The sequence below is a fragment of the Meles meles genome, chromosome 15 (assembly GCF_922984935.1).
Source record: "Meles meles chromosome 15, mMelMel3.1 paternal haplotype, whole genome shotgun sequence".
In the NCBI taxonomy this organism is placed as follows: Eukaryota; Metazoa; Chordata; class Mammalia; order Carnivora; family Mustelidae; genus Meles; species Meles meles.
The window spans coordinates 21,753,153-21,780,232 of record NC_060080.1 but is presented as its reverse complement, the minus strand read 5'-3'; the positions used below and the strand labels follow the sequence as shown (position 1 = coordinate 21,780,232).

General features: G+C 47.1%; 1 protein-coding gene across 2 annotated transcripts; it reads right to left on the bottom strand.

Moving 5' to 3' along the window:
* Window positions 1–1,183: 1,183 nt before the first annotated feature.
* On the bottom strand, window positions 1,184–26,345 carry GCKR (glucokinase regulator). 2 transcript variants are annotated; one of them, XM_045979576.1, is made up of 19 exons: window positions 25,965–26,340; window positions 25,502–25,657; window positions 25,266–25,334; window positions 24,608–24,676; window positions 24,167–24,240; window positions 23,747–23,813; window positions 23,510–23,563; window positions 22,458–22,552; window positions 20,049–20,154; window positions 18,532–18,650; window positions 17,777–17,875; window positions 17,455–17,552; window positions 17,045–17,121; window positions 16,568–16,664; window positions 16,280–16,377; window positions 16,096–16,179; window positions 4,326–4,475; window positions 2,137–2,271; window positions 1,184–1,567 (listed from the first exon to the last, which is right to left on the bottom strand). In XM_045979576.1, exons 1-19 carry the CDS (start codon window positions 26,022–26,024, stop codon window positions 1,397–1,399), a joined length of 1,878 nt encoding a protein of 625 aa, XP_045835532.1. In that variant the 5' UTR covers window positions 26,025–26,340; the 3' UTR covers window positions 1,184–1,396. The 2 variants fall into 2 exon arrangements, with proteins under 2 accessions (XP_045835532.1, XP_045835533.1); XM_045979577.1 differs by lacking the exons at window positions 1,184–1,567; window positions 2,137–2,271; window positions 4,326–4,475 and adding an exon at window positions 12,100–12,221 and having other exon boundaries at window positions 25,965–26,345.
* Window positions 26,346–27,080: the final 735 nt, after the last annotated feature.

Below are 27,080 nucleotides of genomic sequence, written 5' to 3'. Positions count from 1 at the left end.
TCTAGAGTCCTCCTGCATCCAGCATTGGGGAAATCGGACCCTGAACCACATCCATCCCACATCTGGGAGCGAGGCTACTGCAGGCCGGCACCATCAACAGCATCAACGGGGTACTCTGCCCTCTCCCGTGCTAGAGAGCTGGGTACCTCTTCTGACGACCCTGCTCATGATGCCAAGAAGAAAGAGGAATCTACCCAATGAAAACAAGCAGGAGATTTCTAGGTAAAGAGAAGCAGAAATCTTTTGCAGGACCCTTTCCTCACTTTACCCATCTTGAGCTATGGAGTTAGGAAGATGCATTGTGGAGGATGAAAACCAAAGGGATGAAACTGAAAAGTCAGGGGAGTGGTGGTTGAAGAACGTGGCCCTGGTTAAGGATCTCAGGTCCAACGTAATGCCAATGTATGACAGGGAAAGAGCGCTCCGATAGAGGCTGGAAGCCCCCAGACATCTTAGGGGCGCTTACAGCTGCCTTTATAAGGCTGGTGACTCTATCCTCATAAAACCAAAATCTGTTTGGCTCCTTAGCGGTCACCCTACTGCCTGAAAGTTCCAGAGCTCCAAAGCTTTTACCGGTGTACTTCTCGGGCACAAGGGGGAGCCAGCTCTCTTTTAGCAGAGTCCTACGCCCTAGGCACTGAAGGGCTGGAATGGGTCTGGGATGGGCAAGGTTTGCTTTCCCCATGTCCAAACAGCCGAAGCTGAGGTCTAAAACGGATGGACCGGGGTCTCCAGTGTTCGTCGCACCCCACCACCAGAGGCTGTTCGACACCCCCAGAGTTCCGTATGTCCCCCTTACAAACTAGGGCAGGGGAAGTAGCTCTCACTTCAGGGTCTACTCTGTGGATAGCTTTCAATTCTAGTGATGAGGAACCTGCTGTCCTGCCTAATTGGGATCCTTCCTCTGGGTGTCCTTTCCCCCCTTCCTCTGGAATCATCTAGGTTCCCACTTCTCCCTGCGTGTGTGAGTCCGTGCCGGAGCCAAAGGTATGTGCAGGTGCGCGCACACACAAATCCACATGCTGGAGCTGAGGGATACAGAGATGCTGGGATAAGTGGACAACGGAATGGGTTTGAGGAGAAGGGTGGATGTAAAGAAATAAAGCAGTTGTTGGGACCAACCCATGCCACCCCTCTTGTTCCACCTTTAATTTACTGACTCTGATCTACTGAGATCAAAAGGTTAACTTTCCAAAACAAGGCGTTTCATTTTATTTCTGAAATCAGAATGTGCCAGTGGGTCAAGGGCAAGAACCACCCCCCACCCACCAAAGTACAGAAACTCTTTCCCCCCACCCTGGGCTGCGGGTGGCCCGGGGAACTGGGCCTCTCCTCCTACACCCGTGCTGCGAGTCCACCATGTCTCCAAGGGCTTCACGCGCCCAGAAATACCAGTTCACAGCTGTGTAGGCTCTGGGGTTTCCAGGGGGTCCGCGCTGCGCTTCCGACCTGGCCCAGAGAGGGCGCTCCGGACAGCCTCACAGACTGACGGAGCGGCAGCCAGCTGCGCCTGAGCCTCGGGGATGGAGCACCGAAATAGGAGGCTCAGCAGGGCTACGGGGATCACCTGTGGGGAAGAGGCAGGGAGAACTGAAGCCAGAGAGAGTGAGGCCATCTGCGAAGAGCCCCGGAAGAGCCAGAGCATTCGGTGTGGGAGTCCGAAGCCACTAGGTTGGCTTCAAGCACAGAAGGGAGTTATCAACCAGAGGTGGGTTAAGAAGAACAGAAAGAAGAACAGAAAGATGCCTTCCCCCGGACACAGAAATCTCCATTCATCCTATTCAAGCACTAGGTTGGATGCAAGCACAGAAGGGAGTTATCAACCAGAGGTGGGTTAAGAAGAACAGAAAGATGCCTTCCCCCGGACACAGAAATCTCCTATTCATCCTTTAAGACCCAGTTCAAAGGCCCTTCCCCCTCTTTCCTGGCTCCCCTCCTAAACAGACCCCTTTTCTGCACCCCTGCAGCAGCCTTTCCACACCTCTGTGCCTCCTTGTCACGACACAATGCCCGGAGGAACAGGGAGTTCGTTTGCAGAATGTCTCTAACTTTGTAAACCCAGTACCAAGCAAGATTGCTGATACACTGCAAGGACTCAGTAAATGTTTGCTGAATGACTAGCTGCGGTCAGGATACCTGCTCCTTCTCGTGTGCGAGCTGGATGTGGAAGGAGATGGGAGCAGCCCGAATGTCATCCGACAGTGGCTGGGGGTAGTGTATGGCCTGCAGGAGGGTCTCGATGCACCGAGCCTTGGGCTGTCCAGAGAACCGCTGTGGAAGAAGCAGTAAGGTCAGTGTCCGGCTAGAAGGCAAAGGGGGGGTGGGGCTGGAGAAAAGAGTGGAGAAGGAGAAAGAAGTGGGAGAGTGGAAGGCAGGCGCCTGGGATCCTGAAGACTGGCCACAGAGGCTGCAGAGAAGTGGTCCCCATAGGCGATCCCAAACTCACAACCCCCAGGTGTAAAGAAAAAAAGGTTAGTGGTGGGCTTTGATTGGCTGGGTTAAACTGGAGGATTAATGGCAAACTGGTCACACTTTCAGCCGTGGGCCTCCAACCCCATAGGCTGGTCATCTTAAACTGAACTCACTCCTTCTGGTTTCCTCCTTAACCCTATCCTTCTTTTATACCCTGTCAAGATGGCTCGTTGGCAAAAGCTGTTCCTTTTTGTCACCCTCCCCTCCCCCCTCCACTAGCTCCACACTGCCCAAGAGTAATATAATGTGAGCCACAAATGTAATTTAAGATTTTCTAGTACTGCATTCAAAAAGAAACATGTGGAATGCAAAAGAAACAGAAAATTAATTTTAATCATGTTTTATCTCATCCAATATATGTAAAATATTATTTCAACATGTAAATGATATTAAAATTATTGTAGGATATTCTACAATATTTTTGTATCATGCCTTTGAAATCCAGTATCTAGTTTATAATCCCAGCTCATCTCAGTTCAGGTACTGAATTTCTATGTAAAAGTAAAATGTAGTTCTACCAAAACAATAAAGTTGCATTTAATGAAGACAATTACCCTGCTTCAGTGTTTAAGCAAAACTTCAAGTTCAGCTCCTCGGACACACTAGCCACATTTCGAGGGCTCAGTAGCCACATATGGGTTGTTGCTACCATTTGGATGGCTTGGGTCTAGCTGTATTTGGCAAGCTCGAATTCTGGTCTGGCTTTCAGTCTTCCACGTAATCCTCAGATGGGCCACTCTGCGATGGCCAGGCCTGGATCAGACAGATCTCTGATTCCCCCTACCCACCCCAACCCCAGGAGCTTAAAGAGCATAACACACTTTTCTTTTTCTGGTTGGTTGGTTCTATTGATTGGAGAAGGTTTTAGGGACATGGTGGGTCCTCACTAAAGCTCTTTGATTGATTCCCTTTACACAGGGTTGTCAAGATTTAGCAAATAAAAATACAAGACACCCAGGAATAGGAATTTCAAGTGAATAATGAAAAAAATACTATAAGTATGCCTCAAATATTGTATGAAATACACTTATACCCAAAAAATCCTTTATTTATCTGAAATTCAAATTTGTCCTGTATTTCTATTTGCTAAACCTAGCAGCACTCCTTTCATGACCAGCTGTCGTGCTATGGGCTCAGCAGCCATTCCTCCTCCTCCTAGTACCAGCGCCTTGACCTTCCTCCAGAAAACCATTGTCCCTCCATTCTCAGGCCAGGCCGTTTGACGGAGACTCACTTCCAACCCTTTCCTCCAGTGCTGTCCCACAGGGAGAGTGCATGAGCCAGGCCTGGGCAGAGGGCTGCTTTCCCCTGGAGAACAGTGACCAGCTCAGGGATGGCATGTGACCCAAGACAAGCCACCAAGAGCCCTCCTCCCAAACATGCATGGGAATCACAGGCACAGATAAACTCTCCTTCCATCTGGGTTGCTAAATTGGTAGGAGGCAGGGCCGAAGCTGCTGGGGCCCAGTTTGCCACCTGTTGGAGAAAAGCTGCCTGAGAAAGAGAGCAACATAGAAGAAAGTTCGAGGCTGACATTCTGGAGGACATTGTTTAGAGTACTGGGATGTGATTATCCTGGGACCCCAGTTCCGTGAACCAGTCATGTGCCTTGTTTAGCTTAAACCAGAATGAATTAGGTGTCTGTCCCATACTTGTAACTGAAAGAATTGTCTGATAGTTATAATCTCACAGGCATGCCCCAAGCATGCACATGCGTTCCCTGGAGGAGGGGATGAGCCCAATAAGACGATAGCAGGAGGAAAGTCAGCCCTTAGCCCCACATGCGTCCATAGCTCCGTGGCAGCCCAGGCAGGAGGCCAGGCCCCAGCCAGCCACGTCCCATCACCGCCTACCTGCAGCATGGCCAGCGCCCTCCAGAAGAGCTTGGAGTTGCGAATGCGCAGGTCTAACATGTGGTTTTGGAGGATCTTCCCAAGAAGCACGTGGGCTCCTGTACTCACGGTATTCAGCACCCACTTGGTGCTCAGCTCATGCTGGAACTTCTAAACAGGGCACACACACACGGGGGTTTGGGAAATGAGAGGATGGGAGAGCAACAGGGTGCATAGGGCCCTATTGTCAGACAGGAATCCAGGGATCAAAAACCAGGGACCTAAATACAGATGGAATTTGTTTGACCAGCCCCGAGTTTCGATGTTAGGACAGTAGTTGTAAACCAGGACTGTCCCCCGCAAAACTGCTGGTGTCGCACATTTGTGGTTTTGACCCCCCAGGACACACATCTCTTCTCTGAGTTCTTGCACAGAAATGTTTTGCACTATTCAGAACAGTTCCTTTTGCCCCCCATGTGCCCGACAGGGAGGAGTGAAGGTCCTGGGATTCATTCCGCTAAACCAAAGGCTCCTGGAGCAGAGGTGGGGTCTTATTCTGCTCCAGAGCCCCAATCTTTCTGATAATGGCTGATACATGGTTATTGATCAATACACATTTGTTGAAAGTTAGTTCAATTTAACCCCTATAACAGCCCAATGAACTAAGCTTTTTAAATCCCCATTTCTACATCTGTGGAAACTAGAGGTCAAAAGTAAAGTAACTTGAGGGGTACCTGGGTGGCTCAGCCGGGTAAGCCGACTCTTGAGTTTGGCTCAGGTGATGATCTCAGGGTCAAGAGATCGAGCCCTGCGTTGGGAGCCCACAAGCCCTCCCACCGCTTGCACTCTCTCTTTCTCTCTCAAATAAATAAATCTTAAAAAATAAAAAGAAGTGGGGCGCTTGGGTGGCTCAGTGGGTTAAGCCACTGCCTTCGGCTCAGGTCATGCTCTCAGGGTCCTGGGATCGAGTCCCGCATCGGGCTCTCTGCTCAGCAGCGAGCCTGCTTCTCTCTGTCTCTCTCTGTCTGCCTCTCTGTCTACTTGTGATCTTTCTCTGTCAAATAAATAAATAAAATCTTTAAAAAAAATAAAAATAAATAAAAAGAAGTAATTTGAGGGGTGCCTGGGTGGCTCATTCGTTAAGCGTCTGCCTTCATTTCAGCTCAGGTCATGATCCCAGGGTCCTGGGATCAAGCCCTGCATCGGGGCTCCCTGCTCTGTGGGAAGCCTGCTTCTCCCTCTCCCACTCCCCCTGCTTGTGTTCCCTCTCTCGCTGTCTCTCTCTGTCAAACAAATAAATAAAATTTTTATAAAAAAAAAGAAGCCACTTGAATAACTTTATATGATCGTGACATGTAGAATCAGGACCTAAATCCAGGTCTTCTGATCTGTGATGAAGGCATTTCCTACTTGGCCACAATCATCTCCTTGGGGGAATAAGATAAGGTATATGAATGCACACTGAACCCTAAAACACTGTACAAACACACAGTACTGCGAGTAGAAAGCCCACCTGTCCTTGGCCCTCATCTCTTGCCCTTATATAACCTTCTATTACTGCACTTTGCATCTATTACTGTAACAGGAGTCCAGAAAACGACTTGAAGGGGTCAATTCCTACCCCTTCCCTTCCCCTTCCCAATCCCTACCACGACTTCTGCCTCCTTATGCTGGCATTCTAGAAGGAGCAGCTCACACACACCCCTTGCAGAGGGTATACTGAAAATACTTAACAGGTGATTGACAAGGACATGAGTACTGTGCAGGAACATTTGCAAGGATGTGGTTGGAGCCAGAGACTATGAGGATAAGTGAAATAAGTCAGTCTGAGAACGATGAACACCATAGGATTTCACTCGTATGTGGAATTTAAGAAACAAAGGGGGAAATGAGAGAGAGACAGAGAGGCAAACCAAGAAACAGACTGTTAGCTACAGAGAACAATGGTTACCAGAGCAGAGCTAGGTGGGGGTGGGGGTGGGGGGATTAAGGAGTGCGCCTGTGATGAGCACCGGGGGTTGTATGGAAGTGTTGAATCATTACACTATACACCTGAAACTAACATTACACTGTATGTTAACTCACAGGAATTTAGATAAAAACTGAAGAAAAAAAAAAGAAAAAGATATTGTGGCTCATTTGGGGAAAAAAAAAAGAGTGCAGCAGAAATCTGACCAATCAGAATGAAGCTAGCTAGTATGCGGTACACAGGCTGTCCTGTGGGAAAAAGAGATCAGTCAAATCTGGGTTATATCATTTATGTCACTGACCATCAAATAACCATTTGTACCATGAACTATCATTAACACAAAAATATTTTAAAGTGTACATAATCTGAATCCAGACACATTCATTTTAAAGTCCATATAGAAAAAAGGCTGCAACTGTACCTAGAAAAATCCTTAAAAAGAAGAGTGAGAGAAGCATTAACCTTTCAAATATTAAGCCCACAAGAAGCCTCTATATTTAAACTGAATGGCATCATCACATCAATAGACAGACTGGTAGAACAGAACAGAAAGTCCAGAAATAAACCAGTGCACATGGGAACTAAGTATCTGATAGAGGTTGCATCTCAAATCACTCAGGAAAAGATGAATTTAAAAATGTATTGAGGGGCGCCTGGGTGGCTCAGTGTGTTAAAGCCTCTGCCTTCGGCTCAGGTCATGATCCCAGGGTCCTGGGATTGAGCCCCACATCGGACTCTCTGCTCTGCGGGGAGCCTGCTTCCTCCTCTCTCTCTGCCTGCCTCTCTGCCTACTTGTGATTTCTCTCTGTCAAATAAATAAAATATTTAAAAAAAAATGTATTGAGATGGGGCGTTTGGGGGGCTCAGTTGGTTAATGTCTGCCTTCAGCTCAGGTCGTGATCTCAGGGTCCAGGGATGGAGCTCCCCATCGGGCTCCCTGTTCAATGGGGAGCCTGCTTCTGTCCCTCCCCCAGCTCCTTCTCTCTCTCACTCTCTCTCTCTCAAATAAATTATATATATATGGAGAGAGACAATCAGATAGTCACGTAGAAAAAAATTAAATTGGATTCATACCTTAACCCATTGACAAGAATAAACTAATGAATTGCAGGTCTAATTGCTTGAAAAAAAAAGGAAAAAAAAAAAGAAACCATTTTTACTAGAAGAAACATGCACTAGAAGAAAACACAGGTGGAGTCCCTTTACAACCTGGGGGTAGCAGAGAGCTTTTTTGTGCCTCACCGTCCAGATTTAACAAAAAATGGATTAATAAGTTCTACCCCAGTAGAATTAAAATAAAGACATTTGCATGATTAAAACTCAAATGAAATATTTACAATACGTATCAGAAAGAACGAACTAATGCCCCTGATTTATAAAGTACTAAAAATCAGGGGGTCAGTCAGTTAAGCCTCTGCCTGCGGCTCAGGTCATGATCAAGGCCAGCATCCAGGTCATTGCTTAGCGGGGAGCCTGCTTCTCTCTCTCTCCCTCTGCATGTCGCTCCCCCTGCTTGTGCTCTCTCACTCTCTCTCTCTCTCTCAAATAAATAGATCTTTAAATAGAAATAAAGTACTAAAAATCAAGGGCGTAGACAGACCCCGATACCATTAGAAAATGAGTGTATTTCATGTATTTACATGAACACACAGTTCACAAAGAAAAAGATTTACTAAAGACCTTTAAGCATGTGAAAAGATGCTCAACCAAACACAGAATAAGTAAAATAGAAATGAAAACCACACAGAAATAGAATTTCTCATCTACCAGACTGGCAAAAATTCAAAAGCTTTTGAATGCTTTTAAAGAGGCTATGGGGAAGGGGTGCCTCGGTGGCTCAGTCGGTTAAGCATCCAACTCTTGGTTTTGGCTCAGGTCCTGATCTCAGGGTCATGGAATTGAGCCCCATGCTGGGCTCCACACTCAGTGCAGAGTCCGCATAAGACTCCCTCCCTCCGCCCTTCCCTCCCTCAAATGAATCAATAAATCTGTTTTTAAAAAAGGAACTATAGGAAACGGGCATTCTCCTATATTGCTGGGACAAGAAGCAAAATGGGACAATCCTTCTGAGGGGAAATGTGGCAGTATCTAATGGAATTACATATGCATTTATCCTTTGATGCAGCTCTCGTTCTCTAGGAACTTACCCAAAGATACACTTCTACATTACAGAAACACATGCATATTCATTGCATCATTATTGGTAATAGCAAAACACTGGAAACAACCCAGTGCCCTATGTCAGAGACTGCCCAAACAATTCTTGCACATGTCCAATTTACACACAAATGTAAAAAATAATGAGGAAGGGTTTTATAAACCCAAGTGGAGTTATTTTCAGGATATCTCATTAAAGCACAAAAGAATATACATAGCACGGTGCCTCTTGTAAAAGAAAAAATTGCAAAGTACATACAAATATGCTTTTTTTGCAAAAAGAAACATAGGAAGGCAAGTCGGTAACTAGTGAAATTGTTTACCTGCAGGGATGAGTGGAAACAGGTGGAAGGAAGAGTGAAGGGGATGGGACATCTCCTTATGATACAGTTTGACTTTAAACCACACTTTGTTTTACATATTCAAAAGATAAAGTGATATCAAAAACAAAAACCTCAGGGACACCTGGGTGGCTCAGTTGGTTAAGTGTCTGCCTTTGGCTGAGGTCATGATCCCAAGTTCCCGGGATCCTGTCCTGCAATTGGGCTTCCTGCTCAGTGGGGAGCCTGCTTCTCCCTCTGCCTGCCGCTCCCCCTGGATGCCCTCTCCCTGTCTCTCTCTCTGACAAATAAATAAATAAAATCCTAAAAAAACCCAAACCTTCTAAAATGACAAAAATAAATAAAGGAAATGAAACTCACTATACATCATATGGATAACATAACTACAGAGAGCAGAAAAAATTTAATCCTAGTGATTTTTTTTTTAAGATTTTCTTTATTTATTTGACAGAGAGATCACAAGTAGGCAGAGAGAGGGGGGAAGCAGGCTCCCTGCTGAGCATAGAGCCCGGATTCGGGGTTCGATCCCAGGACCCTGGGATCATGACTCGAGCCAAAGGCAGAGGCTTCAACCCACTGAGCCACCCATGCACCCTAATCCTAGTGACTTTTGAACACTTTATGTATCTTTTGTGGAATATGGTCAGAGGACAAAAAGAACTGCAAAGAAATCTTGACCATTTCTTTCTTGTTTGTTTGCTGATGATAGTGGTATCCAGGTGGCAATTTCAAAATGGGTATTTATTGTAGGACTAAGAAAATGGATAAATAAATTGATGATGTTGGGAATCAACATTCTCACTAAGGGAAAACAGGAAGGAGAACAGATATACATTCATCAATGTGTGTGTGTGTATATATATATATACTTATGTGAAAAAACATATACAGTTGACCCTTGGACAACAAAGGTTTGAACTACAGAGGTCCACTTATATGCACATTTTTTCCAAAAAGACAGGGTGGTGTACTATAAATGAATTTTCTGTGTGGTTTTTCTTTTTTTTTAAGATTTTATTTATTTGTTTGACAGAGAGAGACACAGCAAGAGAGGGAGCACAGCAGGGGGACTGGGAGAGGGAGAAGCAGGCTTCCCACAGAGCAGGGAGCCAATTCGGGGCTTGATCCCAGGACCCTGGGATCATGACCTGAGCAGAAGACAGACGCTTGACGAATGAACCACGCAGGCACCCCTCTGTATTATTTTCTTAACATTTTCTTTTCTCTAGCTTATTTTATTGTAAGGATACAGCATCTAATACATGTAACTTTAAAAATATGTGTTAATTGAGTGTTTATGTTATTGGGAAGGCTTCTGGTCTAGAGTATGCTATTAAGTTTGGGGAAGTCAAAAGTTATACAGGGATTTTCAACCGTGTGGGGTGCCAATGCTTCTAATCCCTGTGTTGTTCAAGATCAACTGTATTTTCTTTTTTTTTTAAAGATTTTATTTATTTATTTGACAGAGAGATCACAAGTAGGCAGAGAGGCAGGCAGAGAGAGAGGAGGAAGCAGGCCCCCTGCGGAGCAGAGAGCCCGATGCGGGGCTCAATCCCAGGACCCTGAGATCATGACCTGAGCCGAAGGCAGCGGCTTAATCCACTGAGCCACCCAGGTGCCCCTCAACTGTATTTTCTTGTTCATTCGTTCTTTCTTTCTTTCTTTCTTCGAGACAGAGGACAAAGAGAGAGCGCACGCACGCACATGCAAGCAGGGAGAGGGGCAGAGGGGGAGAGAGGATCTCAAGCAGACTCCACGCTGAGCTTGGAACCAGATGTGGGGCTCAATCTCATGACCCTGAGGTCATCACCTGAACCAAAATCAAGAGTCCAATATTTAACCGACTGTGCCACCCAGATGTCCCTGTATTTCCTTGTTCTTTCTACCAAAGAATTTTGCTTAGAGGCAAAGTCAGCAGTAGCAGTGAGTGTACCTAGCACCAGGTTTCTAAATACGGCAGCTCCCACTCACCCCAGGGGTTAAGTTCCAGATCCCCATAGATGTCTGCTACTGCAAACAGTACGGAGCCATACACATACCATTTTTTCCTCTACATGCATACCAACGATCAAGATTAGTTCACGCATTAGGCACAGTAAGAGATGAACACCACCAATAACATAATAGAACAAGAAAATAAAGTAAAATAGATCAATTATAACAGCATACTATGATAAAAGTTATGTGACTGGGGTCTCTCTCACAAATATCTTATTGTACTGTATTCACCCTTCACCTTCTGGTGACAATATGAGATGACAAAATGGTTGTTCCATGAGATGGAGGGACGGGAATGACGTAGGCATCATGACATAGTGCTAGACTACTACTGACCCTTTGGTGATCCGTAAGGGGGTCATCTGCTTCTGGACTACCAGTAGATTAGGGTAAATGAAGCTGTGGAAAGCACAACCGTGAGAAGGCGGGACTGCTATACCACTCCCCACAGACAACCACCAGCACTCCTTGAAAATTACGGATTCCAGCCAGGACCGGAACTAGGAAAGTACAAGGTGAACCTGGGACAACATTTCTGTTCTCCTACATAGATGGCTGGGGACACTACTGTACAGACACACATCTATATACACACACACAGGTAAGTAATAATTAAGAGAGTTAGAAACTAAAGTGGAGTGATTTCTAAGATACCTTGTTAAGAAAAAACGCAAGGCACAAAAGACTATCATATGCTACTCTTCTGCATTAGAGAAAAGGAGCTTTTTTTTCTTTTTCCAAAAAGAAACGCAGCAAAGAGTGTTCCAACACTAATGTGACTATGTCACAAGGACAAAGGGGCCAGCTTGAATAAGTTCTCATTTTGAGTATTAAAATCAGTAATGACAGGAATGGATTAAAACACATTTAACAACAAAAAATTCATAACTCCACACTGAGTCTAAATAAATGTAGATGGGGCGGGGCGAGAAGGGAGAGATTTTCTTTACAGAAGAATCTCAACTAGTAAATGTAGATAGAAAGATAGAAAAATCACCATTTAAAAACCACCATAGTAATAAATTGATTCGACCAAGAATGATCTGTGGATGCTAAAACCATTGGGTGAAAGATCACTAAGGAACAGGATGCAAAGAAATCCGACACAACCAGGGCACCTGGGTGCCTCAGTTGGTTAAGCTTCTGCCTTCAGCTCGGGTCATGGTCTTGGGCTCCTGCGATCGAGTCCCACATTGGGCTCCCTGCTCAGTGGGGAGTCTGCTTGTCCCTCTCCCGTTGCCCCTCCCCTGCCACTCATATTCTCTCTCTGCCTCTCCCAAATAAATAAATAAAAGCTTAAAAAAGAAAAAGAAAAGAAATCTGACACGACTTTGAGTAAGTGATAAAACATAACATCACCAGTAAAGGAGTGAGCTGACATCAGGCATCTCCCGATGTGACACACTCATCTACGAGCCTCATCTCTGCGGCACTCCTGCCAAAACGCTTCACCTGAATATAATGAAGAAACAATCGGGCAAATCCAAGGTGAAGCACATGCTGGAAAATAACTGGTCAGACTCCTGTACTATCAATGTCATAAAAGACACAGAAAACAGCTAAAGAATCAATCTAGACTAAAGAAAACTAAGGAGACCTAATAACTAAGTGCAACGCATTATCTCTGATTGGATCCTAGACCTGGAAATAAAAATAATGCAGAGATAATTGGGGAAATTTGAATACGGTCTGCATATTCAATAATCGTACTCACGGTCCTTTTTCCTGAGTGTGAAAATTATATTGTGGTTATGTAGACAAATGTCCTTGTTCTTAGGGGACACAGTAATTTGTGTCAAATGTCATCTTATCTCCAAGTATCTTTCAAATAATTCAGAGGAAAAGAGGGATGAAGCAGATGGTGGCAAAATGTTAAATATTGGTGAATTTAGGGGCGCCTGGGTGGCTCAGTCGGTTGGGCATCTGCCTTCAGCTCAGGTCTCAATCCCGGGATCCTGGGAGCAAGCCCCATGTCAGGTACCCTGCTCAGTGGGAAACCTGCTTCTCCTTCTTCCTCTCCCTCTGCCTGCCACTACCCCTGCTTATGTGCTCTTTTTCTCTGTTACTACATAAATAAAATCTTTAAAAAAAAAAAAAGGATTGGTGAATCTAGAGAAAATTGTATGGGTGTTCACTGTTCTGGCAATTTTTCTGTAGGGTGGAAAATTTTTCAAAATAAAAGTGTGGGAGGAGTTTACATCAACGATATTTCTGCAACTAAAGATTTACTAATGGAAGCCTTTTTATTTCAAACAATCGCAATATATTTGGAAAGATACAAACCAGAACCAAGCAAAAGACAGAAGCTATACACACCAAAAAAAAGACTGATTGATGTGACTATGTAAAAATGTAAAGAAAACATCTCTCCAGGGGCACCTGGGTGGCTCAGGGGGTTAAAGCCTCTGCCTTCGGCTCAGGTCATGATCCCAGGGTCCTGGGATCGAGCCCCGCATTGGGCTCTCTGCTCCGCAGGGAGCCTGCTTCCTCCTCTCTCTCTGCCTGCCTCTCTGCCTAGTTGTAATTTCTCTCTGTCAAATAAATAAAATATTTTAAAAAAAATTTTAGAAAACATATCTCCATCAAAAATGGAGAAATAAAAAATAGTAATAAACTAGGGGAAAACATAGAACAGGAATAAAAAAAAGGCTACTGTCCTTGCAATATAACTCCCTCTTATGAATTAGTAAGAAAAAAATTAATATGCCCAAAAGAATGGGTGAATATGCCCAGAAGGTATGAAGAAGTAACACAATAAAGAAAAACAAATAGCCTATATATATCTTTAAGCGGCCAATCTCCATAGTCATCAAAGGAATTTGAATTAGGGGCACCTGGGTGGCTCAGTTACCTTAGTGTCTGACTTCAGCTCAGGTCATGACATCAGGTCCTGGGATCCAGCCCCTGCATTGGGCTCTGCCCTCAGCGGGGAGTCCGCTTCTCCCTCTGCCCCTCTTCCCCTCCCCCTATTCATTCTCTCTCTCAAATACATAAATAAAAATCTTTTTAAAAATGATGATATGGACATATTTGTACAGAAAGGTGTTCATAATTTTCAGTGAAGAGAAGCAAGTTAAAAACAGCATGGCAAATATGGTCCTATTTTTGTATAAAGATATTTACATATTTACATATGCATAAAAAAGTCTAGAGGGACATTCTCCAAAATTTGTCTAAGTGGTTTTTTGAAGAAGGTTGGGGTTTTTTTGGTTTTTTTTAAACAGATTTTATTTATTTATTTGACAGAGAGATCACAAGTAGGCAGGGAGGCAGGCAGAGAGAGAGAGGAGGAAGTAGGCTCCCTGCGAGCAGAGAGCCAGATGTGGGACTCGATCCCAGGACCCTGAGATCATGACCCGAGCCAAAGGCAGAGGCTTTAACCCACTGAGCCACCCAGGTGCCCCTGGAAGAAGGTTATTATGGATGCTTTTCTCCTTTGGATTTCTGTATTTTCCAAAGTGTTTACAATAAAAATATTGCTACTATAATTATAATTGTCTTTAAAAACACAGATCTTTTTCAAAAGATCACAAGTTACCGTTCACTACTACATCCCCTATCCCTGGAATAGGACCTGGCACGTGATAGGTGCATAATGAATGAATGAGTAAAAGAATCTGGTTCAGGGGCGCCTGGGTGGCTCAGTGGGTTAAGCCGCTGCCTTCGGCTCGGGTCATGATCTCACGGTCCTGGGATCGAGTCCCGCATCGGGCTCTCTGCTCAGCAGGGATCCTGCTTCCCTCTCTCTCTCTCTGCCTGCCTTTCTGTCTACTTGTGATCTCTCTCTGTCAAAAAAAAAAAAAAAATCTAAAAAAAAAAAAAGAATCTGGTTCAATTCATGGATGTGGTTGAAATTTATACTGTAAAGTGAAATAAACCAAGGACTTAGAGTCACAAGGCCAGGGTTCAAGTCCTGGCTCCTGCTTTAGCCACGTGGCCGTGATTACAATGCCTTAATCTCTTAGTTTCAGCTTCCTTATCTGATATGGGGGGGCGGGGAACCTACATCCCTTAAGAACCTGTTATGAGAAATGATATTATAAATGAAATAGTTTGTAAAGTAGAGAGTCCTGTGTCTATTAGGTATGATGACGGCACAGTGGAACCTGGAAGAGGTATCTCACATCAAGGAGGGTCCTAGACAATGTGGGTTTCATCGGAGAAGACTTCTTAGAGGATATGAGATGTCAAAGGAGACAACGAATGTGGAAAGTATGCCACAAAAGTAGAGCTGTGACCAATGAACACCATTTGGAAGGGAAGACAAAGGTACTCATTGGAAGGAGCATGGACCCCCTGGCTCAGGGGGAAGGGCTTCCTTTGAGTGTCGAGTGCAGGTAAGAAAACATGGCAGCTGTTTGGTCAAATCAGGAAGCTTCCTGGAAGAGGTGATCTGAATAACGGATGAGACCACATCTCTCCAGCGCAACCCTTCAGGGCCCTGGTTGTGCCATGTGGATGGTGGGAAGGTGTCAGGTGAGAAAACAGAAAACCACAGACGCAAAACTGCGTTCTTTCTTGGGCCACAAAGCACAGCTGAACTAACAGTCAGATGTCCCAATGCTGTCTCCAAACCAAACTGCAAAGTGTACCCAAACTGATAATTATTTCTATGATTATTGTCAGTGCTTGTACTGATAATGCCTTGCTAAAGCATTATCAGTGCTTCAGTAATGAAATTATAATGAGTAAAATTATAATAACAAAAATTATAATAAATTATAATTAGTGAAAAGTAGTGAAATGATAATTTCATTATATTACAGACATCAGTAATATTGCCTGCAGTGAATTCAGCATAGTGAACTTGCAAGGATGTACCTTAAAGACTTTTGTATAGTGAGGATGACTATAACATCAACAACGAACCTGAAACAAGGGACAAATGAGAATCTGTCAGGTGACTGGTGGCCTGGCCTGTCTTTTTCATATATTCCTGGAGAGAACTGAGCCATTGCCTTGGAAACACTGACCAGTGACCCGGTAACACAAGAACTTGCCCAGCTGGCTTTCTGGGAGTCCAGCAAAGCTTTCCATCCTCCAGCCTTGACGGATTTGTTTTTCTTTTTTAAGATTTTATTTATTTATTTGCCAGACAGAGATCATAAATAGGTAAGCAGGGAGGGGGAGGGGAGAGAAGGCTCCCTGCTAAGCAGAGAGCCCGATACAGAACTCAATCCCAGGACCCTAAGATCATGACCTGAGCTGAAGGCAGAGGCTTAACCTACTGAACCACCCAGGTGCCCCAGCCTTGAGTTTTCTAATTTCTTGAACCCTTCCCCCTCTGAATCCTTCAGCGCAGATAATACCCTCTCACTCCCCATACCTGGATGAAATTCCCTTCGTATTCGAAGAACAGCAGTGGCCACGTGATGCTGATGATGGAGGGGAAGAGCTTCTTCAGAGGGGTCTGGAGAAACAGAGAGAGAGAATGGAGCCAGAGCAGCATCCCCAGGAAGGCCTTGCTGTAACTGCCACCCCAGGTTCCGTCCTCACGGCTGGACCCTCACCGGCAGGGTCTGCCCCACGGTGCTGTGCGCCAGGGCCTGGATGTTGGCAGTCTTCTCCTTCACCCGCTCCACCAGCGTCTGCACCTCTGTGAGGTTGTCTAGGAGAGGGAAGGGCACCAGAGATGAAAGCTGTTCTTCCTGTTCCCTGCAGTCCACTCAGGACACGCGCCCCTCTCCCTCCCTCGGAGCAGGTGCTTTAAGACCCAGAAAAATGACAGCTCCCCCGAGTCACTCCCCTGCCTCCATCTGCTCACCGCCCTCCACCCCCGCTGCTGCCTTCCCTCTCACCATCCAGGGTGAAAATGAAGACCACAGTGTCGATTTCTGTGAGGGATGGCAAGATGGAAGTCAGGAAGTCCTCTTGGGAGAAGGAGAACTGGGGACCCTGGGCACGAGAAGATGGGGGCCCTCCTTGAAAAACTCCCGCACACAGACCTGGAGACCACAGAGGGCCTCACAGGACCTCTCACACGGCGTGTTTGTATACAGATAAAAGAACTGAGGTTCAATGAGGTAAAGTGTTTGGCCCAAGATGATGCAGCAAGTTGAGGGAGGAGCCCTGGACTAGCGCCAGCTTTAGAGGGCGAATCCAGAGCCTTCCACCCTCCCTGTGCTACGCCAAAGCCTCCCGACCTCTAACCCATACTCCCTTCCCTGGACTGTCGGCCCTGCTCTACTCCCCCACCTGTCCCCACCTCCCCTCACCTCCCACTCTCTGCACACCAGTCACCTTCACAACCTCCCCCATTCCTGTCATCCTCCCACCTGGTTGAGGAGCTCAGTCCTCTGCTTAAACATATCACTGTGATCACCAATGAGAAAGCCTCGGACATCTCGGTAGTCTGGAAAGTTTAAGGACAGGGAGAAAGGAGTGATGGGCTTTATAGGAAAGAAAGATTCTAGGCTTGGGGGAACATTCATGGGTCTTGGAGGAAAGTGCCAAGTGGGGTGTCGGGTGAGGTGTCACACACATGGGAGGCCACCGCTAATCAGGGCTGGGAGTTGAGGGACCAAGGCCTGAGTAGGGGTTCAAAGCGAGGAGCATTTGACTGAAATGCCTATTCAAATAGGACAGTCTGGCATCGAATGAGGAACCCCCATGGGCTGGGGATGGGGGTAGGAAATCGGTTTGCATTCAGGAGGAGCCAGGAAGAAAGTCTGGACTGGGGTCCCACCAGCACCAAAGGTGTGGATACACTCCACTCCATCCATGATGGCAATGATGCCCAGAGTCTGCCAGCCAACCAGGTACACGCGGCCTTTTTTCTCCAGGCTGAGCACGGGCCAGAGGTCAGGACACGAGAGGAGATAACCAGTGAGAAAAGATCAGGGATCAGAGAAAGATGCACACGGCCTAGCACAGGTGCAAACCAACAGAAACGTTACCGGCCCCTCCACATCCCCTCACCGTGTTAAGGAGTCCTGTAGAGTCTCCGCTGTTCTCAGGGCAGTCCCCCATCCACGCCACCCCCCCACTCCTAACACGTTTCCACACACCTGGTGCTGGCTTGCTTCATCAGGGCAGCGATCTTCGGGCTTTGACTATAGGTCACCTGATGAGCCCGCTCAAATGTCCGCAGGATTTCCAGAAGGCACCTGGGAGAAAGGACACCAGCTCCCGGGGTGGGCCCAGGGCCCCCTCTAGATAGCATGGGTACCCACCCCTGCCCAGGGGAAGGCACAATTCCCTGAAAACTTAGCTCTGCTGGTCCCTAGCGGAGGTGGGGTGAGTACTGTCAGAACGCATGACAGAGGACAGAAAGGACTTCAAAGAGCAGAACACAAGGATCCAACAGAGGGCAAAGGACATGAAGAGAGCAGTGAGAGGACGATGGGATTGGAGTGGACGAGGAGGTTAGTGGGGATTCTGGGAGCCAGGCCAGAGACCCCATAAGGGACACAGACCCCCCAGCAGAAGGAGTTCTTCCTGCACGACCTGGAACATTCCTAAGCCAAAAACTCTCTGAAACTAGGTGAGCTTTTGGTGTCCCAGATGGGCTCAGGGAATAGGTGTCCCAGGTGGGCACAGAGATCAGTGGGACCTGAGGAGCCCAGGGTCCACTGGAAACAAGTGAGACTTTGTGTGCTGAGAAACCCAGGCCAGCTCTTTTCCCGCGGCCCAGGGTGGCGTGGGGTGGTGGTACTGGGCCTCCGTCTTGCTGCCATTAACCCGTCTGGCTCTGCATCTGCACTTGCCATCCCCCAGCCCGTACCGACCCCCTCCCTGCCTGACTCTGATCCCGCTCTCCTACCTCTGAGAGGCTGCGATGCCACAGTCCACAGTCTTATGGGCAGCCAGTAGCAAGGTTTCCAGCAGGATCTTGGTCGCGCTTCCACCTTTCATCCGGGAGGAGCCACTGAGGCCCTCGGGCTAAGGAGGTGATGACACCCGGGAGAGGTTGGGAGAGGAAGGAGGATCCTGTAGTTCACGAATGAGTGGCTGCTGGGCATGCGCTCTGGTTAGAGGCCCCTGGCACAGAGTCTGATTAGTGATTCCTGGGCATGTGCTCTGGTTAGAGGCCACTGGGCCTGCATTCAGCAGGACTGGGGGGTGCCCAGTGCGCTATGAGGAGGGCTGGGTTGTGGGCTTCACTGAGACAAGCAGAAAGAGGGTAAGGGCCACCTCTGGTCATTTCCATGGCACGTTCAGGACTCTAAGGAGGAAGCCACAGTGACTGAGTGTCCCGTTAGCAGGAAATAAGTGTTTTTTGGAGAGGGTTTTGTTTTGTTTTTTCAAGAAGTTTCTTCCAACCCAACCCTCCACTTTTTAAATAGCGGTTTGTCAATGCAAACACCACATTTCAGGACCTTTGGACAGACCAATGAAGGAGCCATTGTAATGGACAGGGATGTAACCCTGTATGACACACCAAGCATAAAGAGATTATTGCAAAGAGAATGATCAAACTGGTGACTGAGAAAGGAGATTAAAAGGAAACAACTGGGGGCGTCTGGGTGGCTCAGTGGGTTAAGCCGCTGCCTTCGGCTCAGGTCATGATCTCAGGGTCCTGGGATCGAGTCCCACATCGGGCTCTCTGCTCAGCAGGGGGCCTGCTTCCCTCTCTCTCTCTCTGCCTGCCTCTCTGCCTACTTGTGATCTCTTTCTGTCAAGTAAATAAATAAAATCTTTAAAAAAAAAAATAAAAGGAAACAACTGCAGATAGGAGGTGAGATGAGCGCCGGGAGAGCTGAAAGATACGGACCTCACACCCGGGCAGCTGCCTTCCCATCTCACAGAAGGAAGAGCAAGGAAAATGTCACACATGGGTCCATCCCTGGCCCAGGGGCCCAGGGGCAGGGACTTGTCAAGTCAAAGTGAAGGTAGACCACACTCCAGAGAAAGAGGAGCACGGAGACTTGGAAGGTCCTCCCAGTTTTGGAGAGGATTAGAAAGGCAAGAATGAAACTGCATCTCACTGTTTTAAAGCCCGTCTTTGAAACTAAAATGTAAGAGAAACAGAAAGCAATTCATCGTTCCATTCAATCCTCTCTACTCACAGATGAAAAAGAGGTTCTTCAAATGGGAAACCTGCCCTAGATGGGTTAGCTATTTAATGATTAGGGATTTAGCAGACAGGGTCAGGAAGGAAATACAACATCTTAAGGTGAACGAGGAAATGGGAAAATAGGATTTGCTTTAGGACATTTTAGTTGACACACAATGCCAGGAATTCAGACAAGATGTAACAAGATCAGAGGCATCCAGGAAGAGGCAAGCATTCCCTAGGTGCGGTGGGGGGGGGGGGGGGGGAGGGGGGGAGGATCCTACCCCAACGGCAGGATTGAGCACGAAAGCTTCCTGTTTCTCTTGCAGCTTCTGCATGCGCTCTGCTACTTGTCGGAATGTGGAATTCCAGTCTTCTATGGGGTCATTTCTGGGGAGAGAGACGTGGGGAGCAGGTGAGACTCTAAAGGAAGGGCCTCAGATGAGAGTCGGGATCAAAGACCACACTGGGATTGGGTCTAACGCCAACATTCTCCTAGAGATGTGCTTTGGAGCTCATAGGGGCACCGTGTCCCTGAACCCCAAGGAAAAGGGTTAGTAAAATATTCAGCAATTTAATCCCAGAGCAAAGCCAACACTCAAGTTTAAAGCTCCAGCCTGAGATCAGAACTTTCTTATGTCCCGGTCCTTGCCCATGTCCCACTGCCATGGCCACAATACCCACAACTCTCTGTTGTATCAAAACTGCCACTTTATTTTCAGTCTTAAGGTCCATCAGAAGCCCTTCCCATTCCTGGAAATATATTCTGGCCATCTCACCAAAGAGCGAACCCCTCACTACCTGAGGGAGGGACAACCGCTCCTACCAAAGGATCACAGCTACAAGGCATGAAGCATAGCATCCAACAGTTGGCAAACGTTTCTCGAATAAATTAACCACGAACAAAACAATGTGCTAAGAGGACAAGAGAACATCAGGCTTGTTACCTGCATAGGTGCAACCATGGAATCTCGAAGAACGGGGATCTTCTGTAGTTGACCTCTACTGGTCAACCCTGCTAGGGGATACCCGGCCAATGACCCACCGTGACAGGAGCTCAGAGAGTTCCCTCTGTATAAGGCCTCCCTAACCTCCCCTTATCATCCCATCCCTGCCAAATGTCTACCCCTTCTTTAACTATTTTTGTCTTTTTTCATATGTATTTCCTCGAGGGCAAGCAAATGTCACATACTGCACGCCCATTTGTAAAAGTGTTTCCTGTCATTTGTCCTCAAACTACTTCGGAAAGTCCCTAGAGACCTAAGCAGAGCCCCGAGCCAGGGTTCATTGTGCGGTTTGACACTGAGATCCCCAAACTTGGCTAGTCATCAACATCACCTGGGGAGTTTAGGTTGGTGTTTTTCTTATTTTTTGTTTTTTTTTAAACTACCCATTTCTGGATACCACGCCCACCCTGAGAGTCAGTTTCAGGAGTTCTGGAGTAGAGCCCCAAAAAAATCTGTATTTTTAAAATGCTTCCCAGACGACTCTGAAGATCAGCCAAGTTTGGGAGCCACTGATTTAAGGAACAACTGGAAGATCTCCACGCCCACGTTGTTTGAAATCCTTCATTTCACTTAGTCACAGGACCCGAAATTAGCATCCACTGCAGCACGTACATTTTTGGTGAAGGAGAGTCCTCCATTAAAAGGAGCAGGGTTAAAAGTATCTCAGACTCATTTATATCTTCACATGAATTACGCTACAAGCCTGGAATCTGGGAGTTGAGAAAAGGACCTCAGAAAGCACCCGGCCGCCCCTCCCCCCAGGACCACCACTGCATGGGCAGAGCTGCTCTTGAGGAATCCACAAGCCTTCCCTGGAACATTCCAGCGACAGGAAGCCTTCAGCTTCATCAAGAGGCCCACTCCAATGGTTAAGTCAGCAGAGCTCCCCGCACCTGGCTGGGCACGAGCATCTCCACGGATGGTCTCCAAATAAGGTATTTCAGGGCCTCACCCCAAAGCGACAACATCAGAGCTCTCGCACAAGGGTCTACGAATCTACTTTCTTCTTGCTTTAACACTCCCGAGGCTGGACACCCAGAGAACCACACCTGAGCACTATCAGTTTCACCTGCTGACCTCTGGGATCAAAGCGGCCATCTACACACAGAATTAGGCGGAGGTGATTGGGTGGCACAGAGTTCTCAGGAAAGGGGGAGAGGGTGGGGGTTTGAGTAGCCAGAGGGGAACCCCAGGGGAGGCTAGGATGACAGAGGAGAATGGTTGCTAAAATAAGGGAGCTGGGCAAAGGGGAGTCAGAGGCCACTCAGCACCCACGGCTCCTTTGAAAAGAGGAGGTACTTTGGGGTACACATCTTCCAGACCATATTCTATCTTCTGGCCGTTGTTTTCCTTGTCTCATCACTTCCTGTTTTGAATGTCTGCTTTCTGGTATTTTACGTGGCCTTTGTAAGCTGCCTTCAGTCCTTTCTGAAATGAGACTAAATGAACCAATGGACCAAGAAAAAAAGAAACAAAACCAAAACCAAACCAAAACAAAAACCCACCCAGAACAAAAACCTCATAAGCTCAGAGACAGTCAGTATTTACTTTAATGTTCTGAGATGTGGTGAATAAGACCATAGCCACCATGCCCTCTTTGTGGCTGTACTGTAGGTTTTGACAGGTTTCCTCTCAGCCTCCCCCAGGGGCCTGGCCAGTCACTGCCTTTCATTACAGTGGGCTCACCTGGCCATGTTCACGGGGTTGAAACCAACCAGGACTGGCAAGAAGGTGGCTGGGTTGTCCATGCAGTAGTCCATCTGGCCTGCCACAAACGGAGCCTGATGGTAGGGGGAGAAGAAGGGCATGATGAGAGGGGAGGGGTTTCTCTAGTGTTTCCTGAGGCCCAGGAGCATCAGAATCCCCCTGAGTGCTTGTTAGAAATGCACATTCCCAGGCCCAGGTAAGATCTCCTGGATCTGCCTTGCAAGGGGACAGCCCCAGGCCTTATTTTTAACAAGTCCCTCCAACAAATCCTCTGCATGGTAAAGTTTAAAAACTACTGAACTAAATTGTATGCTCCTTCAGGTCGGGGTCCTGCCCTCCTTGTGCGCCTCCTTCTGCATCTAGCATTGCTGGACCTGTTTCTGCTTAGTGAATTGTTAGAATCAGTGTACTGCAGTGGTGAGAGGAAACTGGAGTCACCAAATCCAGGGCTTGGAATTGTGTTAAAATGCAGATTCAGACTCAGTAGGTCTTGGTGGGGGGCGAGATTCTGCATTACTAGCAAATCCTAGGAGATACTGATGTTGCTAAGAAGGACAATGCTTAAGTAGCAAAGGACAGGTCCAGGGGTCAGCTTCTTCTGTAAAGAGCAAGAGAGTAAATACTTTAGGCTTTGGGGCCCCTATGAACTCTGTGCAATACTCAAGTCTATCGTTGTAGCATGAAGTGGCCATACATCTTATGTAAACACAAGTGGCTGTGTCTCAATAAAACTTTATTTACAAAAACAGGCCGTGACATGATTGGTCAGTGTGGTTTGCTGACCCTGGGACTAGTCCATCTACCTTGGTTGTTGAATGGACTGATACACAGGTATTCTGAAATAGGATCCTTTCCCTGTCATTCCACATTCATGCAGCTGGGTCTCAATTAGTGAGAGTAAAATCAAAATTCCTTGTGCGAACCTTTTCTGTTTTCTAGTACCCACTTTGTCAATCTATTTTCCGTGTTATTCTGTCCCCACCCCCTTCCTCCCTGTAGAATGGATCCCCCCAGGCTGTCTTCACACTCACAGAGAGTCCCACCGAAATGCCAATGACAATCACCCTCTTCTTCCCAGCGGCCACCTAGGAGAGGAGGATGCGTGAGACAGTGCCACCAGGAGGATTCTAGGATACAAACCTATTGCATGGAGCTGTCAAGGTCAGGTCTGGGGAAGAGAACGGGCTTTGGCTGGCTGGGGACTTTTGTGTCCTCGTGAGAAGGAACAGACAGAGATGTCTGGTTGACTATCAGGGGAAAACACAGACCTTCTTCAGTTCTTCAATCCCGTGCAGGGCACTATCTTCTGTCCCCTCCCTAGATGCCACCACAGACCTAAGAGGACAGACTTAAAGTCAATGGCACTGGTTTGAAAGCAGAAGATTATGGTATACTAGGGAAGAAAAGGGAATGCTTGAAGAGAAGGGAATGATGGGAAAGATATCATTGACTGAACACCTACTATTTGCTAAACACCATGATAGACACTTTCTAGGGCTAAAAAACTCCAATTCCTACAAGGGCCAGTCAGGTGACATGAGAATGTGAAGTGGGCCAAGGATAAGGCAATAAGAAATGATGGGGACCAAAGCAAACTGGGCACAATCTGCACCCGAAAGCCTTAAAATTCTATTTCTAGAAAACACTATTCAGGCCAACGAAAATATTCATGGGCCAACTTGGCTTACCTATCTCCGCCTGCAATGAGGTAGGTGTAAAGAGGTTTCTGTCCTAGACCCTTCATCAGCTGGTTGAAGGAGACCTATCAGGGGGGAAGGACATGAGGTAGTGATGAAAGTGAAGGGAGCGGTTACCTTGGATTTTGACAACTAGTATGAGGATTCCCTGAGGCCAGAGCTCAAGCCAGTCCTGCTTGGAATCTGGCACTTCGAAAGCTACTTGCAGATGACGGCTTGGGGTGCATGGGATGTAGAGACACGTGCAATAGACGGAGTGGGGCCCGGGTGGGTTCCGAAGATACAGGGGTTCCATGGTGAGATCTAGCTTTGAGAAGAGAGGGAGCCAGGCCTCAAGAGGGCCACCTAGGAGCTTAGCTATGATGAACTTTATGGTCCTGAGGTTCACCCCGAGAAGGCAGAGGAAGGAAAATCAGGGATCAGGGTACTCACCGACATGAGAAACGCCATCCTGCCAGAGTTGCCCCCTCCACTCAGCACCACCAGCCCCCCCTCAGGTTCCTGAGAAAGAAACCAGGGCCTAGCTCATAGCTCAGGTTGGGGGAAGCACATTCCTTCTTTGTCAGCAGCAGAAGAACACCTGGGGAGACGCCTTAACCCTCCTTTTACCACAAAAGGGAACAGAAAGATGCCTGGATTTGAGAACGAAACTTCAGTCTGACTCCCAACTCTGGCTTAGCTACTTATTCAAACCTTACTCATTCCAGAAAGGACTGACAGCAGCTTTGTCATCAACCAGTCCCTCAATAAAAAACAGCGCTACCCAGCAATTATTAGCTGGATAGATTTGGACAAGCTACTGTGATTATCCTTTGTTTTCCTATCTGAAAAAAAAAAAATGGAGACAATCACACTAATTTCACAGGTTTTTGCAAAGGTAATGAGTGTGAAAGCCCAATGTCAATTACAGAGTGTGATGTAGATAATAGTTATTATAATTACTGTCGATTAATAAGATGACAATAAAGAGGCCAGAGGGAGGACTGGGAGAAAGGAGAATGGAGACAGAGTAAAATGAGAAGTGGAAGCCAAGAAAAGAGAAAGGGGGAAGGGAGAGAAGTTAGGAGGGGAGAAGACAGAGAGACTGTACCTTCAGCACTTCCTGAACTTTGCCAGCCACTTGGACCATGGTGGTCAGAATTGATTCACTATACAGTCTCTGTAAGGAACAGGTGGGAATCAGAAGCCAAGAAAAGGACAGTGGATTTGGGGGAGGGGGAGGAATGAATGGTGTGGTGGAGGGGCTCTCAGGTCAAAAACACTAAGGACCATTGGCATGGAGTTGGCATCTTTATTTTCAGTGTCCGGGGGATGGGTCTGGGTTACCTGGTATGTGGGCATGACTTGCCCCTCCTCCTGGAAGATCTCAGCATCACATTGTCCCAGCAGTCGAACAATTTGCTCGGCATCTGCTTTGTCGAGGTCCTGGGTCAGTGGGTTGGATTTCTCTGTGATTGGCAGGGCTGCCTCATATCCGGACAACTAGAGGGAAGGGGGCACAAGGATACAGACAGGAAGCCCAAGCCTCACTCATGCCTCTTGATCTGGAGATGGGAGTGGCAGCAGGCACAAGGTTTGGGGACACACACACACACACACACACACACACACACACACCATCCAAGGATTTAGCCTGAACTTGGTACTCTGGGCCTAATAGGGGAAGGTCAGGAAGGAAGATGGGAAGGAGGAGAGGGAAAACAGAAACCCAGGGTGGAGGGAGTCCAGATGAGAAATGATTCTAGGAATCAGTGCAGAAGACCAACATGGAGAAGGGGGGGTGTCTCACCTCCCACTTGCCAGGCTCTGGGGTCTCAATCACGTGTTGAAACCGTTTTGTGCCTGGCATGGTCGCACGCTGTGGACACCCTGTCGTGCCTGCGTCTTCAGCCACACAAACCCTTCTGTCACGCTAACTCTGCTTCCAGTTGGCGGGGCCTTATCTGAGCCACAGTGATGATTAACCCAAGTACCCTGGCCTCTTTGAGCACCACCCACTCTGAGTATCTCTCCCCTCACCCTTTCCTGATCAGTTGGCGGCCAGCCCTCTGGGCACCCCAAGGAAGCTCCAGGGGTCCCTCTTTGCATGCATGCAGACTGCCCAGCCTCTGCTTTGCCCCATGAAGGGGGAAACCTGAGGTTCATTACTCTTAACCTTTGGACACAATGACCTTTCTCTGGAGGGCCTGGAGCTCAGAAGTGCAGGATAATACCCAGTCCCAGGTCAATGAGAATCCCTGAGCAGAGTGCTCTGGGACCAGGATGCAACAGGAGGCCAGAGATCAGGGTTCTCAGGGACAGCAGAGGTCAGAGGACCTGAGCCATGGCTTGATCACATGTCCAGAACACACAGCCCTCCCTGCGCCTCTTGCTCCATTTCACTCTTTCATCTCAGAAGGAAGGTAACAGGAGCTTTGGAGCCCCAGGGGGACACACGCTGAACTGAATATTACATGGAAAAAGTGCCACAGAAATAGAAATGCTGCAATGAGAATTAGAAACCAAAGTATCTGCCCTAAATACAACATTAGCCAACATTTATTTACACTGCACAATGCACTTTTCACATACGGTATCTCACTGGGTACATTTGCACCAAGGAGACCATACTGACACCCTCGTTTTGCAGATGGTAAAGCAGAGGCTCAGAGAAGTTAGGTCATTGCTGAAGATGACACAGTTGACAGAAAGGGGACTAACACCCAGGTTGTGACTCCAGATCTCATGAAATAGTTTAAGGATTTATGTGTGTTAAACGAATGAAGTAACTAACAGACTGGTGCAAATTAATGACAATCCCTCACTCACACAGTGTCAGAAGATTTATAAAGACTTTCCCCAACATTATCTCACTGGATCCTGCCAACAGCCCTATGAGGTTGTGGACGCTCTGATTTTGGGAAAC